The sequence below is a fragment of the Heptranchias perlo genome, chromosome 15 (genome assembly GCF_035084215.1).
Source record: "Heptranchias perlo isolate sHepPer1 chromosome 15, sHepPer1.hap1, whole genome shotgun sequence".
Taxonomy (NCBI): Eukaryota; Metazoa; Chordata; class Chondrichthyes; order Hexanchiformes; family Hexanchidae; genus Heptranchias; species Heptranchias perlo.
Genome location: NC_090339.1, coordinates 27,133,394 through 27,152,048, shown reverse-complemented (window position 1 = coordinate 27,152,048; position 18,655 = coordinate 27,133,394). Strand labels below are relative to the sequence as shown.

General features: G+C 40.8%; 1 protein-coding gene across 3 annotated transcripts; it reads right to left on the bottom strand.

The window, feature by feature from the left end:
- Nucleotides 1-1,125: 1,125 nt before the first annotated feature.
- Nucleotides 1,126-18,507, bottom strand: sybl1 (synaptobrevin-like 1). Of its 3 annotated transcripts, none has more exons than XM_067996966.1 (8): nucleotides 18,408-18,507; nucleotides 16,664-16,826; nucleotides 14,898-14,955; nucleotides 14,316-14,453; nucleotides 12,099-12,189; nucleotides 9,660-9,727; nucleotides 8,591-8,683; nucleotides 1,126-3,668 (listed from the first exon to the last, which is right to left on the bottom strand). In XM_067996966.1, the coding sequence occupies exons 2-8, from the start codon at nucleotides 16,807-16,809 to the stop codon at nucleotides 3,597-3,599; spliced, it is 666 nt and encodes a 221-aa protein (XP_067853067.1). In that variant the 5' UTR covers nucleotides 16,810-16,826; nucleotides 18,408-18,507; the 3' UTR covers nucleotides 1,126-3,596. The 3 variants fall into 3 exon arrangements, with proteins under 3 accessions (XP_067853067.1, XP_067853070.1, XP_067853068.1); XM_067996969.1 differs by having other exon boundaries at nucleotides 18,390-18,483; XM_067996967.1 differs by having other exon boundaries at nucleotides 18,326-18,408.
- Nucleotides 18,508-18,655: the final 148 nt, after the last annotated feature.

The window sequence follows — 18,655 nt, the reverse complement described above, 5'->3', positions numbered from 1 at the left end:
AGTGATATCCAGAAAATTACTGTAATGAGCAGCAGCATGCCATTTAATAGCTTCAGTCTTCCTGATAAGCTGCAGGAATCAGTGATTCATCCAGGACTTGACAAGCAATCTGCCACCATGGAGGTAGCCAAAGGATTGAGAGGTGGTAAAGAGGTAGAGTTGGGCATCACTGAATATGTGGAAGTGGACCCCATGCCTACAGATACTGGCACCAAGGGTAGCACGTGGATAAGGAAGATGGGGCCAAAGATAGATTTTGGGGGATCTGTAAGTGATGGTGGGCGGGGAGAAGCTATTGCTGGAGCTGTTCTCAAAAAGGTAGGAGTGGAACCACGTAAAGGTAGTCCTATAGAGTTGGATGACACAGGCATTGGCAAATAGTGTGGTCAACTGTTTTGAATGCTATGGAAAAGTTGAGAATGAGGATCGACAACAGACAGATTCCCTCCTCCAAATAGTCCCACTCCAGTTTGCTCTGGTATCAGGTCATGTCATGACTAGCTTCAGGCTACATTTACACTAATTGCAGTATTGGTGCAAAGCAAAATTTCCATCACCTTGATGCTACAATTGTAGTGCAAATGCACTTTGTTATTGCACATAAATTGAAAACTTGCAAAACCAGTTAGCTCAATTATTCCCTCAAGCTTTCCAGTAGTCTAAGGATTAATCAGTTTAAAATTCATATGGCTAGGATCAACAATGCACACATTTCTGTTTAACAGGAAACAAGCTACATATTAAGATTTTAAAAGTGAGGCAATATTAAACCTGACTAAGCTTGACATTCAAGCACATAAAAATCATTGGTTAATATTAGACCACTACCTCAATAATTGAGTTATCACTACATTAATTACAACTGGGTATAATAAAAATATGGATTTGTAGTAATAACTTACCAATACAAATGTGTGGCTATATGCAATAAAACTATCCTCACACAGGATGATTTAAGTGCAGAATTGGACAACACTCCAAATACAGCGTCACCAGTGCTTTCTAGAGAATCCAAGGAGTCAAGATAAACTTATGTTCTTCAGCTTTGCTCACACTTAAATTCAGCCGTTGTACAGCAATAATTGGCAAAACAAAAAATGTTACTATAAATCCAATCCACACAACTTTGTTTAAACAATTTATTTTTACCGTTCACTATAATGCAAAGTACAAGAGCAAAAGCTTCTTATACACAGCCACAATTTATATATAATTACAACTGTGATCTAATACATGTTAACAAGAGTAAGATTCTATGATTTTATTTAATACATTCCCATTTTATGCAGTTTTAAAACTTGGACAATGATCTGAATACTCAACCGCTCTAGGAGGCTGGTGTGGGACGGGTGCAGTTTGGTTAGAGGACAGTATTTCACATGAATCTTCTATTAGCAAGAAGACCCACAAATCATGTAGTATATTGGAAAGTGTTCCAGTGAAGGGTGTGAGCATATCAGTATGCTGAAGCATGTGGTATACCAGTGAGCTACAAGGACTACAGTTATTTCCGTTAATTAAAAAGTACAGCTTTTAGGACAACTAGAGTTGCTTTAGTCTACACACTGCTTGAGGTGCATTCATAGTATGAAAAAAAACAGAAGGAACCCAAGCATAAATCTAGGTAAAACAAATATGATGGTCACTGACTTAAAGTAATACACTTGCCTGAGATCACAAGTTAACTCAAATAAACCCTTTTGTAAATGTGTGCTTGTTAAAGGCAAGGATGTGGCAGCTCAAACATAAGTTGCAACACTAATGCCACAGCCCATTGAGCAGATTCTTTCGAGGTGGGTGTCCATTAACAGATGTCATTAAAACATGGAACTAAAATCCAAGTGCAACATTTGTGAAAACAGTGTTTTAGCCCTAATGGTGACAACTCAGTTGCAGGCAGACTATGATTTATACTTGACAATAGCTCTTAAGAAATTATATTTACAACCACAGGCTGAGACTTTGATGCAACCCTCTCATCTTGTTATTCCAATATTGATACAAAAGAGTATAAATGCTACTTCTCTCAACCAAACATGGACCAATTGATTAAGAATAGGAACCATTCTCCACCGCATTTTACCTGACGATTGGTACAACTGTGACCCAAGTGTTTTGGCGATACAAATCAAATGAAAAATAAGAGCACTTCCTTGTACACTTAGTCCTGATAAGATTCCAACATCAGTGTCAATATATGCACTGGGAACTGGGTTAAAACAGGCCATGCCCACTCCAGCCAGGAGCCTTACTAGTTTCATCTAATGTAGTTGAGCTAGATATAAATCCATATCCCACATACTTGAATGGGGCAGTGTTCTTATACACTGGGTCACCTAATCCTTTACATCTGAGAGGGGGGGGCGTGGAGGAGAAAGAGAGATGACCTTGACCCCTCTTGAAATGGATGCAAATCCAGATCTCAGACATGAAGAGGCAGTGCTGCCACATTTTTTAAAAAAGGAAAAAAGCACCATGAAACCACAAGTCCCTGGATATTCTCTATCTATTGAAAACCTTAGTAATTTGTCAAAGTCTACATAATAACAGGAACTTATGGTTTCATGATTTTAAAAAGGAGCTTTTTGCCTCTGGGTCCAGAAAGGTGCCTAGAGACTGCATCCTTGAATGTGTTCAAGAAGCCAGTTCAGGTTCAGTTTTATTAAAAAATCTGTAACATTTAAATTGACACTCTTATTCTGTCTGGAAAGGGATCAAAGCAGCACAAATACACTGAACTATAAAAAAAAATACAAATAAGTTTGGTTAACAAAAGCTCTACATACAGCAGCATTACTAGTAACCATTTGGTAGTGTGGTACACAATCACCACAGTATTTGTACCACACCTGCTATAATTGTTTGCTGGGATGTACTGTACATAAATATTGGCCACGTGACTGGCATAAGAAACTTATTTACATTTTTACATTAGTCCAATAAGGATTGCCATTCATTACGGCTTCTTTATGTCTTTACTTTTGCTTAATACTGTGCCTCAGCTTTGATGATTTGCAATACTTCATACACTTTCCAATCTATTGGTGAAACCGAGCATGACAGTTCCCCAATTTGCATCAACACCCCTGGACGGTTTAAGAGGAAACGTTTATCGTTACCTATTTCCAACCAGATAATTCAGGATGTTGAGTCATTCTGAACAGATTTTATGGGGGGTGGAGAAAAGAAAGATCACAATTGGCTTCATGCTACTCTAAAGGACAGCAATCACAGGAGAATCTCTGCATACAATTTTAGAAAGTGCTCAACAGGTTGATTCAAGTCACTCAAAGTAATGCACTATATTAATTTTTAAAAGTTATTAGAACATTTTTTATTTCACAATCACTGAATACGGTCCCAAGAATAAAATATGGTTTTGTATTTCAGTTGCAATGCAGTAACTCCTTCAATTAATATGAAAAGTATAAAAATGTCTGAAAAAATAAAGCAAGCAGAAACTATAGCCTTTCAATGCATGGTATTTGGAGGCAGAAGAGATGAAATATTACACGCAGATTTCCAATGAAATCCTTGTGCCAGTGGTTAAAACTAGGTTTCTCAGTTTTTCCCTCTGACCAATAGGACAATGATTCTCACTCATGCTTGACACAGGTTGGCCATGAGAGACCGCCACATGCTGCTGATACAATGATGTAAATGACAACCTGCAACACAAGATATTTAGTTGATATTATGAAGCACATTTACACAGCAGGTTCCATCCCAGGCTTCTCCCCTCCTCCATCCACCTTCACTATACAATATACTCAGCTGCACTTTCAACAGATGAGCAGCACACTGGAGAGGAAAGACTGAGCAGGAAAACACTTCAAAACATTACAAGTACCATAGGAACAAATCATATAATCAGAAGCTATAGGATTGTGCGATTTCAAGACATTACAACAACTTGCATTTATACAGCACCTTTAACATAGTAAAATGTCACAAGGCACTTTACAGGAGCATTATCAAACAAAATTTGACACTGAGCCCGCCCGGGGCCGCATCTTCCGGAGACAGTTGGTGGGATTGACAAAGAAAAAAAAAAATCAGGGAGTGAGTCACAGGACAGCAGGTAGGTGATTGGCTGATAAGTATTACAGCCTTTTCTTTCCCACCCCGCCCCCCCCCCCCCCCCCCCCCCCGAGTTAGGGAAGTGGATAAAATTAAATTGAGTGCTGGGAGCATAAAGCTGCTGTTAGTTTATTAAATTTAATAAACTAATAAACTTGATTAACTAGATTAATAAAACTGTAAATAACCGATTGAATAAAAACTTCTAAAAACAAATTAAATAAAACCAGGTTGACATCAGCACAAGTGAAGGAGCTGATTGGTGAGTTTTTTTTTTAAGTCTTTAGTTTATTTCTGCTAAGTTTAGTTAATGCTATAATAAATTGAGGCATGGCAGGGCACCTCAGTCCCATCGAGTGCACATTCTGGGCCATGTGGGAACTCCAGGACAACCTCGTGCAGGAAGTTTCAGAACTTGAGCAGCAGCTGGTGACACTGCAGTGCATCTGCGAAACTGAAAGCTACGTGGATAGCATGTTTCAGGAAGTGGTCACCCCACAACTTGAGAGTGCAGGCAGAGAGGGACTGGGTGACTGCCAGGCAGATAAGGACCACCAGGCAGGTAGTGCAGAAGTCTCCTGAGTGCATCTCACTCTCTAACCAGTATTCACTTCTGAATACTGGTGAGGGACAGGGTTCCTCTGGGGAGTGCAGCCAGAGCCAAGTCCACAGCATCATGGGTGGCTCAGATGTACATTGGGGGGGGGAGGGGGGGGGAAGGGAAGAAAAAAAGAGAAAGGACAGGAGAGCAATCGTGATAGAGGATTCAATACATAGGGGAACAGACAGGCATTTCTGCGGCCATAGGCCTGATTCCAGGATGGTATGTTACCTCCCTGGTGCCAAGGATGTCTCTGAGCGGCTGCAGAACATTCTGAGAGGTGGGGGGGGTTAAACAGGTCGTGGTCCATATCGGTACCAATGACATAGGAAGAAAGAGGGATGATGTCTTGCAGGAAGATTTAAGGGAACTAGGAAGGAGATTAATAAGCAGGACCTCAAAAGGTAGCAATCTCTGGATTACTCCGGGTGCCACACACTAGTGAATACAGAAATAGGAGGATAGAGCAGATGAATGCATGGCTGGAGAGATGGTGCAGGAAGAGGGTGGCTTTAGATTCCTGGGGCATTGGAATCAGTTCTGGGAGAGGTGGGACCTGTACAGGCTGGACAGGTTATATCTTAATAGAGCTGGGACCAATGTCCTCGCAGGGAACTTCACTAGTGCTATGGGGGAGGGTTTAAACTAATTTGGCAGGGGGATGGACACCAGGATGTAGCACTGGAAAGGAGAAACAAGATGCACAAAGGATTGGGAGAGACAGATAGCACTAGAGAGAAATAGTATGGTATTAGATGGGATCAGACTAAGAGAGGCTACAAGAAGGTCTAAGGTAGGTTTACAGTGCATGTATGTAAATGCACAAAGCGTGGTAAACAAAGCTGGTGAACTGCAGGCGCAATTAGCCACATGGGAATATGATGTTGTGGCAATTACAGAGACCTGGCTCAAAAAGGGCAGGATTGGGTATTAAATATTCCTGGATACAAGGTGTTCAGGAAAGTGGGGGCGTGGCAGTATTAAAGAAAATATTGCAGTACTGGAGAAAGAGGATGTCCTGGAGGGGTCAAGGACAGAATCTATTTGATTAGAGTTAAACAATAGAGGTGCCATTACACTATTGGGTGTCTTCTGTAGGCTACCAACTAGTGGGAAGGATATAGAGGAGCAAATTTGCAGGGAAATTACAGAGGTGCAAGAGGTTTGTAGTGATAATAGGGGACTTCAACCATCATAATATAAGACTGAGATAGTAATAGTAAAAAGGGCAAAAGATGGGGAGAAATTTTTGAAGTGTGTTCAGGAGAACTTTCTTGACCAGTATGTTTCTGGCCCAACGAGGAAGGAGGCATTGCTGGATCTGGTTCTGGGGAATGAGGTAGGCCAGTAAACAGGTAATAAGAGGGGTGGGACCAATTAGGGACCAAAAAGAGCTACACATGAAGGCAGAGGGCATGGCTGATGTACTAAATTAGTACTTTGCATCTGTCTTTGCCAAGGAAGAAGATGCTGCCAAAGTCACAGTAAAAGAAGAGGTAGTTGAGATACTGGATGGGCTAAAAATTGATAAAGAAGGTATTAGAAAGGCTAGCTGTACTTAAAGTAGATAAGTTCCCCGGTCTGGATGGGATGCATCGTAAGTTGCTGAGGGAAGTAAGGGTGGAAATTGCGGAGGTACTGGCCATAATCTTCCAATCATCCTTAGATACAGGGGTGGTGCCAGAGGACTGGAGAATTGCAAATGTTACACCCTTGTTCAAAAAAAGATGCAAGGATAAACCCAGCAACTACAGGCCAGTCAGTTTAACCTAGGTGGTGGGGAAATTTTTAGAAACGATAATCTGGGACAAAGTTAATAATCACTTGGGCATGTGTGGATTAATTAAGGAAAGCCAGCACAGATTTGTTAAAGGCAAATAGTATTTAACTAACTTGATTGAGTTTTTTGATGAGGTAACAGAGAAGGTCGATGAGGGCAATGTGGTTGATGTGGTATATATTGACTTCCAAATGGCGTTTGATAAAGTGCCGCATAATAAGCTCATCAAAGTTGAAGCCCATGGAATGAAAAGGGCAGTGGCAGCACAGTTACGAAATTGGCTAAGTGATAGGAAACAGAGTAGTGGTGAACAGTTGTTTTTCGGACTAGAGTAAATAGAGAAACTGTTCCATTGGCAGAAGGGTCAAGAACCAGAGGACATAGATTTAAGACGATTGGCAAAAAAACCAGAGGCAACATAAGGAAACACTTTTTTTTTTACACACAGCAAGTGGTTTAGATCTGAAATGCACTGCCTGAGGGGGTGGTGGAGGCAGATTCAATCATGATTTTTAAAAAGGGAATTGGATAAGTTCTTGAAGGGAAAAAATTTGCAGGGCTACGGGGAAGTGGGACTAGCTGGATTGCTCTTGCAGAGAGCCGGCAGGGACTCGACAGGCCAAATGGGCTTCTTCTGTGCTGTAACCATTCTATGATAAGGAGGTATAGGACAGGCATGGATGAGGGTTTCAGCAGCAAACAGGTGATGTTATGAAGGTGGAGATAGGCGGTCTTGGTGATGGGAAAGTATATGGGGTCGGAAGCTCAAGCTCTGCATTAATAATTTATCGTGCAGTTCTTGCGGTATTTAATTCAGAGTCCGAGGTGATATGCTAATTTTTATGACCTGTCTTCTTGAAATGCACTTTTCCCTAATAAAAAGCCCCAGCTAAAGAACTTGTTTATTTAAAAGCTTCAGTAATAAACAACTGGTTGCTTTTTCCACTGAAGCAATTACACAATGTGCAATTGGGTGTTCTATTAAGAGTTAGATGTTAGGCTGAGTGAGTTGACAAGCATGAGGAGTTGAATGACCTTTTCTAATGCTACTTTGTCTGATTTCAGTTGGAGTTTTAAAAAAATGCAAACACTACTGATTTAAGTTTCTGTGGAAAGCCCAACGTTGTCTTATTAGACCCTTAACCAGCACTTACTTAAGTGGCTTAACACTAACAATTGAGAGCTTTCACTAAGAACACCTTTCATAACATTTGAGGAAGCTTGGTAGAGGTGCTAAAAATTAATACTCCTGTTGGTGCTTTTCTTCACATTATCCTATGCTGTTACTTCCCCCACACCATCATTAAATAAATTTAAAACCGAAATAGACAGTTTCCTAGAAGTAAAGGGAATTAGGGGTTACGGGGAGCGGCCAGGAAATTGGACATGAATTTAGATTTGAGGTTAGGATCAGATCAGCCATGATCTTATTGAATGGCGGAGCAGGCTCGAGGGGCCGATTGGCCTACTCCTGCTCCTATTTCTTATATTCTTATGTTACCACTTAGCACCAAAGGAAATCAGGGCTACACTTAACTCCCCTATTTAAAAAAAAAGGAAAATAAAATTTTTTAAAGGCTAATCACAAAAAAGGACTTAAATATAAATTACACAAAGTCAATGTGCACGAGAGGTCATACAGACTATTTGATAAATTACAATTTTAACAAAAAAAAGGCAGAAAGAACTTGCATTGAGATAGCACCTTTCACAATCTCAGGATATCCCAAAGTGCTTCACAGCCAATGAAGCACTTTTGAAGAATGGAAATTGACAGTGCAGATTTCCTCCTTGACTGGGGCCATTTGATAATTGTACAAATTCAGGAGTGTGTGAACCTATAGCTGGGCTAACTATCAAAATTAAACCCATTCCATTCTCAGTCTGCTTTGCAAGCCACATTATCAAAAGGGGAAGGAAGCAACAACAGTTTTACAAAGCAGCTGAGGAACCATTTTTAGCCTATGACACTGCAAACATCCTGATGTACTGAGCCCCAGACTGGAGACTTTTTGTACTAATGAAATGATGGATTTCAGAGAAGGGAAGCATGTGTGAGAGTTCACTAACATTACTTTCTAAACCTTAAAGGCACCTACATTACAAACAATACAGAGAAATATACTTACGATTGCTACAATGGCAACAATGATTGTCAGCTTGAGGTTCTTCATACACATCGCTCTGGCCAGGTTTCTGCTGGTCGTTTTAAATGTGACCGACTACAAGGACATAAAACCTACATTTGACTTTTGATTCCAAATAGGGCAGAGAAAATATCATGTAAAATTACTGCTTTGTGAGCACAACTGTGTATTTGGGAGTGTGGGGGTTGGGGGGGGGGGTGGAAGGAGGGGAGTAGAAGCAAGAGCTCACCACTCACTATCTTTCCTTTTATTGTTTGAAATACCAACGGCAAACACCAATACAATAAATGCACATATTACAAGGATAAAATTAACATAGCAAGGATAAGAATGCATAAGTAATGCAGCAGACATTCTTGCAATTTCAAAGTAACTCATCTCCCTCCCCCCAATTTCCAGACCAAGACTGCACTTCAAAACAATTCAACGGCAATAAACAGACAAGTCTAATATCTATACAAATAAAATGCGCAGTTGCTTGAAAGTCTCAATTCTGATTAGAATGATTAGATTTCTGGCCACTAAACCTTCCCTGGAATGTGAGGGAAGGTCTGTTAAGTCATCAATCAGAAAACTAATGTGATGTCTATACTTGCTATTGGCTACCTCCAGAAACATTGGGGGGAGGAAGTCACAGAGGTAATTTTTGGGACCCGCAGAGGCAGAGGTTCCACCTCATTACTTTGGCAGCAGTACTGTAAATTAAATTACTGGCAACCCTGTAATGTAAAGGGGTCATAAAAAAATGAACAGCAACATAACTTTCCCTGTTGTACACAAAATATAGCTTTTGGAGGTGATCAGAGAACAAAGGATAATCTTTACCATGGAACTGAACATACGTTTTGAAAACTCAGAAGTGGCCCCCTCCCAGTAATGGCAACACTAATTACACTATATCTCTCTCTCCCACCCTCTCAACTATAAACATTGGTTATTCAGAATTCGCCCAATGTTACAACATACTGACCTGTGTAAAATCATCCTAGAGCTCAAAAGTTGGCTGTGTGTTTTAATGCAAGTTATGAGAAGAAAGGCACTTGATACTCACAGAATCCACTAAGTTCTCAGTTTTGTCGATCAGCAGCTCTAATTTTTCTCCTCTTTGGGCCACCAAATCTGTACATTGGACAAGTTGCCAGGTCATGTCACAAAGTAATTAAAGCAACAGGAGATTTATGAAATCAGTCAACATACTTCAGACTGAAATCCTATTTTATCACCCTCACCATTGTTTGCAGCAACTTGTTCATGCTAACAGATGTCAAATTAATTCTAAAAACTTGCTTTTAATGTAGGAAACATCCCACGGTGCTTTACTTGGTGGGGAGAGGGTGAGGCTGTGAATGGATTTAAAGATGGGGGCTTTAAAGTTGAATATGCTGGTGGACAGGGAGCCAATGTGGGTCAGCAAGGGCAGGTGTACACCTTAGTGTGGGACAGGTTACAGGCAGCTGAGTTTTGAACAAATTGTGGCTTATGGAGTTTGGGGGAAGTTGGGGGCCAGCAAGGAGGACGGTGGAGATAGAATCTAGCAGTAAGAAAAGTGTGCACAAGGATTTCAGCCGCATTGGGGGCAAGGTAGGGGTGGAGGTGGGTGATATTGCAGAGGTTCATGCAATTAGTCTTGGTGATGGATAGGATATAGGGTTTGAAGTGCCACTGTGTTAAACAGGACATCAATGGGAACCATGTAATGAGGACGAATATAGCCTGTTGGGGGGAAACTCATCCCTGGATAGTGCAGCAAAAATAGGCTTAGCAGGAGATATGGTGGCTGAGTTTAGATACTTAGGAGTGGAACGACACTATCTCAATCCCATGGAGTTGGGCAATAAAGGGGGTGGAGGAAGGGTCATGGTTGATTTTATTAAATGCTGTGGACAGGTCAGAGGGATAACATGCTAGGGCAATCTCAGTGCTAAGTAGGTCAGAAACCGGATGGAAGGGATTAGAACAGAGTTTTGGTAGAGATTGGGATGGAGATGACGACAGGTTCTTGGGTCTTAGAGCGGGAAGGGATGTTTAGAGGTGGCACACCAGTTGGACTGCATGGATGTGTTAGGGGTAGGCCAGAGAGGATGGGGTGAATACCACAGCTTTGAAAGGGAGGGAGTTGGTTCCTGAACCATTTATGATTCAGCAAGCATGGACATCACGAAGGTAGTTGAGTGGTCAAGAGTTGAATGGAGAGGGGATCAAGGGAGTGGGAAGTGAATCTCAAGAGATGAGCTTAGAGAATGGGGGGAAATAGAAACTGCAAAGTGATAGGAGGATTACAGGTAGGGTGGGAAATGTAGGTCAGAAGCAGTGGGGAGAGGAAGATGGTACATTGTTTCTCTGAGATAATCTATATGTGCTCTGCACTTGGTATTGGAGGGAGAAGGGGAAAGCAATTTGAGACAGTGGCTCATCAAGCAGAAAAGGACCCATGGATTGTCTTTCCCTTTCAAGATCATCCTGCAGTAAGGAGGATATGTCTGAGGGCAGCGAGGCACAGTAGTGCTTAACACGGCTGAAACAGGTCTGGTGATGAATGACTAGATCAATTGTGTGCAAAGATGAGGACTGTAGTAGCAAGGACGGAAGATGATCTGGTGGGAATGAGGGCATCAAAGGCAGAGGTGAGGGAGCAACAGCACAGTTAACAGTGGCAGAACTATCATAATGAGTAAAGGGCCAGAGGAGAAGGAGCGGCGAGTTCATGAGTGAACACAGCCTCGCTTTAATACAAATGACACTACACTTTGCACAAACTGCTCTCTAATTCCTGTGATTATTAACATCCTTGCCACAAGCTACTCCCCACTTTGAGAACACCAACTGAAAACAAAGGATTGAAAGCATTTTAAAATTAAACTAAAAGCAAAATACCACAGATGTTGTAAATCTGAAAGAACAGAAAATGCTGGAAACTCATGTAAGGAAGCATCTGTGGAGAGGGGGAGGGTGGGTTAACGTTTCAGGTCGATGATTTTTCATCAGAACTGACGAATGGACATCAATTTTAAATGTTAACCCTACCTTCCTCTCTGCACAGATGCTGCCTGACCTGCTAGGTGTTTCCAGCATTTTGTATGTTTTTTTAAAATTAAAGCAAGCATACACATTAAATCTTCCCTGTTCACACCAACGTGTTTTTTAAAATGAGGATTTCATTATACACGATTGATTTAACACATTCACAGTCAACATTGGAAACATACAATGGTACAAAAATGGTAGCAGCCGATAGTCCAATATGTCACATGTTAGCACATCAACATCATGCCATAGAGTGGCATTATTACAGATTCAATTCACCACATAAGTTGTACAACTCTCTTGGGACAGAAGTACTGGTGTACCTCAAATGAGCTGTTATTACAAATCTTAGTGGTGGTTGCAAAACAGCCAGCCTGTGGGAAATCTTAGTGTGCAATAACTTAAGAGTTGAGAAAACAAGATTTTCAAAATTTAAAGCTATATACAGCTTCATTTTCATACATACCAATATTTCGGACCATGATTCCTTTCAACTCATCTACTTGTGCTTGAGTCTCCGAAATATGATCAGAGTTCTTGTTTTCTGACAAGTGTTTCTGAAATCACATGTGACAAATTCAAAGCCCTCCATTTAAAAGTTCAGATGTATATCCACATGACACACAAGTAAGCACAGTCTACATTCCAGCTTCTGTTTGGAGACATCTAATTGCATGGAAAGCACCAGTGTTGAATGAATGCCAACCCAGAATTTGAACCGAGCATCACTTCCAGTCTTCCTTGTTCCCTACGCCAAAGAATGTTTCTCGTATAAAATCAGGGTAATATCGTATAAATTCATTCAGAAAGCACATCACATCATAGGTAGTCATTAACATTCAATAGGTGACAATTTTTTTTTTTAAAAACAGGATCTTTCATATCTACATGGTTACTGTAAACTTATTTAATAATTAAAATATGATGAATTTGTTGAGATGACTACACTATAGGGTCAATGGGCAAGTTCACATAACTTCAGTTTTACACAGTTTCTTCACTCAAGACCATTTGCTGAAACAAAGCAAACTGGAAAGTACCTAGAGAGCACCAGGGTCAATAATTGGGTATTTTCCAGCTCTATGAACTCAATTATATATCACGTGCTTGGAATCTCAACCTCTTTCTCCCCCTCAATTAATGGCATCCTATTGCTCAAACAAACAACCCTCTCTAGTTTATATCACTTTCATACAATCCTCATCTTCCCTATGGCATTGTATTCATAAAGGCACAAAGAAATAACTACCCAGTTGGACTAAAATATTGGGCTGGAAATACAAGCTACAGTCGTTATATAAAGCAATAGTGACAACAGTTGTCATTCAACTTAAGACAGAGGTAACAGATTCAGAGCAGAGCGATGATAATTCTCCCCATGGCACTGACTCTTCTGATCCAGTTACCAGAGGGTCGCTGGTCCTACATTTCATGTGTAAGCAAGATATTTGACTATTCAGGGCATCAAGTATGATTTTGTCCTCATCTGATGACCACCTGCACATATTCCATGGGAGAGGTATCACTGGATAGCACTCAGGAGGTGGGAACCCTGAATGTTTTTTTCCCCCCCACCTTCCCTACCCAGGTCTGCAGAAGCTATTTAAAGATCCTCAACCGCTGCCTTAACTGGAATCAGCTAACTCAATACACACAGCGAATTGAACCTTCTGGTCAATAAAGCTTAACATATTTTAAGTGGTGATTTTAACCCATGTCCAGAGGAGATGATTACAAGTTTTCGATTACTGAAATATTATGCGATACTAACAGAGAGAGTGTGTCTGTGTCTGTGTGTCTGAATCACCAGAAGAAGTGACAGTACAAGATAAAGAAATTTGTAAAACTAAACATAACTTCAAAGAAGTTACACCTTAAAACTCATGGGGCAAAAAATACTGGCTCAACTGAAGCATACAGTTTGGAATCAAAACAATTCTTCATTTGGTAGAGTAGTGGGACACTTGCCTGGATGAGTGCAGCTCCAACAACAATCAAGAAGCTCGACTCCATCCAGGACAAAGCAGCCCCCTTGATTGGCACCCCATCCACCACCCTAAACATTCAATTCCTTCACCACCGGTGCACCGTGGCTTCAGCTTGTACCATCCACAGGATGCACTGCAGCAACTCGCCATGGTTTCTTTGATAGCACCTTCCAAACCCACGACTTCTACCACCTAGAAGGACAAGAGCAGCAGGCACATGGGAACACCACCACCTGCACGTCCCCCCTCCAAGTCACACACCATCTCGACTTGGAAATATATCGCCGTTCCTTCATAGTCGCTGGGTCAAAATCTTGGAACTCCCTACCTAACAGCACTGTGGGAGAACCTTCACCACACGGACTGCAGCAGTTCAAGAAGGCAGTTCACCACCACCTTCTCAAGGGCAATTAGGGATGGTCAATAAATGCCGGCCTCGCCAGCGATGCCCACCTCCCATGAACGAATAAAAAAAACAAGGATGGGCAGGACAGGATGAATTAAAGTCAAATTACAAATATAAGCTGGATGATATAACCAGCCTTCCCACATTTTTATGTTTTAACTGGTACACACAGGACAAGCTGTCAGTCTTACAAACAGAAGGAGTTGTTCCTCATGTGGAACACAACTGTGCTTTCCCAGTTCCTAATATATCACTACACTGAATAGATTGAAAGCTGCCACACACTCACCATTTGTGCAGCCAACACACTGGAGAATTCACTGTTCATTGCATAAGGCAATGCTGTCTGTGCCCTTGAACCATATGTGGTTTGAAATCTTTTCTTTATTTCAGTTAGAAAGGTAAATGCTCTTGATCGTTCAAAATCCTGAAACATGAAATAGAACAATATTTTAAACTGATTAAATGAATCTCTAACCTTTGGGGAAAAAAAATCCAAGTTTCAAAGGACTCTAATTATATAATGGAGGACACAAGAGTGAGTGTCAGCACAATCCTCTCTCAACACCAATTGATAGAGGTCTGTCCCCTCCTCCACCTAACATTATCACTAAAGACCAGTCAGGAGCTCCATAGTCTTCAGACATGAAACACCTAGAGATTGCTATCTAGATCATCTGGATTAAAGTGCATTCTTGCAACATGCCAAAAAAGCTGTCTGTTATTTAGAAATTGCACTCTGTTCAGCAAAAGCACAAACTCATTTGCAAAACCAAAAATATGAATGCAGTTTGCACAACCTTAAAGAACAGACTCCACACCACGTTTAACTACATGCCCAAAAGGTTACTTGTTTAGATTTCATACTTACATCATCTGTGATGCACAGATATATTATCCTATCTTGGCAAATATAATGAAATAAATAACTGTGGAGAAGGAGAAGAAATTGGTTAGTTAGTACACAACAATAGCTGGGTAAGCTGAACAGTTTGTAGTTTTCATCATTTAGTAATGATTCGAGCATGTCCTGTGACTAATGATTTGCATTAGCCCATACAGAGCATGTGTAACAGCAATATCTGTAAAAGCTTCTGTAGTTGTATGCAAGCTGTTCATATAAAATGTCTAAGAGCAATTTACAAAGTGAGAGGTGTATATCAAGTAAGAAGTTGAGAAATTTAGGTGGGGAGACTAAAGATGCAGTCAGAGAGAAAGGTTTGAGATTTTTGATGGTGGGAAGATGTAGTAAGCTGTTGGAGAAAAATGCTCGTGGGTAAGGGCATAATGGCCAAAAGATCAATCTCTGATGGTGGAAGAGAGAGTCAGGTAACAAGCACTAGCACAGAGTAAGAAGTAGGGTGCAGGCTGGGGCATCTGCCTGCAGAAGAATACTCAAATATCTTGTGGCAAGATAGTGGACAGATTTGAAAATAAGGATTGTAAAACTGATTCACAGGGGCACAAGGAACCATTGGAGTTTGTGGGGAAGGGGAAGTCGATGGATGTGTAGAATTTAGTGCAGAAGACTGCAGACACTGAATCTGATTAAATGAAGTTCATGAAAAATGGAGGCGGCCAGTGAGGACAACATTAGAGAAATTGATCCTCAGGTGTTGCAAGATGTGGATAAAGGCCATAGTATTGGTGGCAAGAAAGCAGATAATTTTCCAAAAGTAGAAGGCCAGATGATAGTGATAGACCAGATATGGGCCATTAAACTCAAGTCATACTGGCAAGGAGTGGTGTTACAAAGTTGAGACTCTGGAAGGGGTCAGATAACACTACACCTGCAAAGGCAAAGCTCCAGTAAAAGTCATGAATCTACATACAATTCAGGCGCTCTCAACTCTACCCAGATTCCCACTCACTGATTCCAACCATTCTGTTACAGGTTAGCAATCGGTCATTACAACAATCAAGTTTTATCAAAATGTTCTATGAATTGAAACTAAGATGTTTTAAAACAAAATTATAAACCTTGAAGGCGATTTAGTGATGCAATGCGATGCACTGTCCTTTCACCTCTGGGTCATGAGTTCAAACCCAGCTCTGATTATATGGATCAAAGTCTCTCCTCCCCAATGTCTATGTAAAATGAGTTTGGGCTCATTATATAAATGCGCAAAGTTCAGCAGTAATTTGGCATTCTTACTCAATGGCCACAGGTAAGCTGGAATGGGAAATGGAAAATGTTATATTGGTGAAAGAGGGGGTGATTTCATGATGCACTAATGAAGCAGTGTAGAGGCAATGTTGCTCTGCATCTAACAACTGTTATGGCTCAACTCCGGATTAGTTGATGGGTGCCTAAAATGGGAAAGCATTAAAATCCCTCACTTTAGTAAGCAAAGTGCATCATTAGCTTAGTGGTAGCGAATTATTCCACTACTTCACAATATTCTCCAATAGAAGATTGTGAAGATATGAAAATGAGAACAACCTAGTAAGCACAAAATTGAGAAAAAAAGCCTAGACCAAGGTCACAATGGGGTTAGCTTACAGGAATATGGGTTTCTGTAAACTGTAATGTTCACAAAGCAATACTCCAATACATACTAGAAAGAATAATTCACCACTTGAACAGTTTTAAAGTTTTACTTACAGCCTTCTCAGACCCAAGATTCTGGTACTTACTTTCCATGGGAGTAGGTAAGCTTATTATTTTCTGATGGAATCTTTGCTAGTATCTGTTCAGTCACTTCCAAAAAATTTCCTCCACACCAGGCATGCTTTGCAAGGATGGTAGTGCCTCTTGCAACTACTGCAAACAAGATAGCCATGGCTCCTCTGAAGGGTGCTACAAGATACAAGGCACAAAATTGCAATGCAGTTAACCTGCCCTCAGTGCATCATGTTTGGTCAAAGTTCTGCATTCACATCTTAAGGGGTGAAAATACCCAGAGGTAAGCAGAATAATTGAATAGTCACACTTTTGAAACATTGCACATGCAGCACAAACTCAAATTGGCATATAAAATGGGACAGAGTATTTAATATTAATCTTTTTTCAGGCTGAGAATGGGGTATCAACCATGAATATTCCAACAGAAACTTGCTATACATCAACAATTTTTATCTATATAGCATCTCTAATACAGAAAAATATCCCAAAAGCACTTCAGACAAAACAAAACTTTAAAACAAAAAAATGGATGCCAAGCCAAACAGATATTAGGAAGGGTCACCAAAAGTTTGGTCAGAGGTAAGTTCTTAAAGGGAGAGGGGGAAGTGGAGAGGCCGAGGGGTTTAGGAGCAGAATTCCCAAGCATGAGGCAGAGGCAGCTAAAGGCACAGCTGCCAATGGCGGGTGAAGGGAGGAAGGATGCACAAGAGGCCAAAATCAGAGGTTCAGAGAGTTTGGGAAGGGGAGGATTATCAGGCTAGGGGGTGTTAAAGATACTGATGGCAAGGCAATGATGGGATTTAAACACATTTTACTTTGTCCAAAGGCAAGTCTGCTGTACTGATACTAAGCAAAAAGCTTGTTCTATCAATTTTAATGTTGGGCTAGAAATTGGATTTTGTATTTCAAGTTTTGCTCTTATTATTCCCCAAAAATATAACCTATTATTCCTTTCAACATAGACTCAATAGCTAATCCAAAAGAGAAAGATAGTTATCCTACAGATCCTGACTATGCTGAACAAATACTAAACTGTAAGTTATATAAACTCAGGACACAAAGTAAACACAAAATTTAAATAGTGATTACAAAAAACTTGAGAAAAACTATTCAAATCTCATTTTCTCTCACCCCTTCCCCAGCATTATTAGGTTTACTTAGCATATCAGTACTAAAACACCTACAAAAAGGGAGAGAGGGGAGGGAAAAGTCACGAGTGTTATACAAGAAGCATAATGGCTTAATCACATTACTCCCACCACCAGTGACAGACCTATAACTATCAGTAGTAGCTCATTTTCTGCAGCTCTAAATACTCTCCCAAACACAACGCAAGTTTGGAAAGACTGGGTCTGAAACAGATCATCCAACTCATTCCCCTTTCGAGTGATATTTTCATTTCTGAACAATCATCCACATTTTATAATATGCATACTTAGCTCATTAGCTAGTTTGATAGCAAGTCTTATAACAAATAGAATAAATGAAGTGATTTGGAACAATCCAAATCTTATAGGAGTCTAAACCCTCAATTAATTAATTACACCGTTGACACCTGACAGTCTGCACCCTAAAGAAATGGTCCTCAGATTGGAAGCGCTGCTATTGCTATAACTATACTACTGGGCAGTCAGTTTTCATTGTGAAAGTTGACAGAATAGGAAAAATCATACATCCACTATTCCACTTTGCTGAACTCCTAATGATAACACCAGTTAGCCGGGGCTTTCTCCCTACCGATCCCAGACCGCCTACCTCCCCGAACCTCCTCCTGTCCGAGGCCTTGTTGTCCTGAAACTGCTCCCTCTCCACACACTTCCGGTCAGGTGCCCTGTATTCACTGCGCATGCACTGATTGGCGTTCCCTGCCTTTACACACTGCGCATGTGCGGGTCTGGAGCCTAACACGTAGGACAATACAGAGGACAAGCCTGGAACTGTGGGAAGTGTAGTTTGTGTCGCGAAACAGTGGTTGACATCAATCGGAGTCTTATTGATGCGCG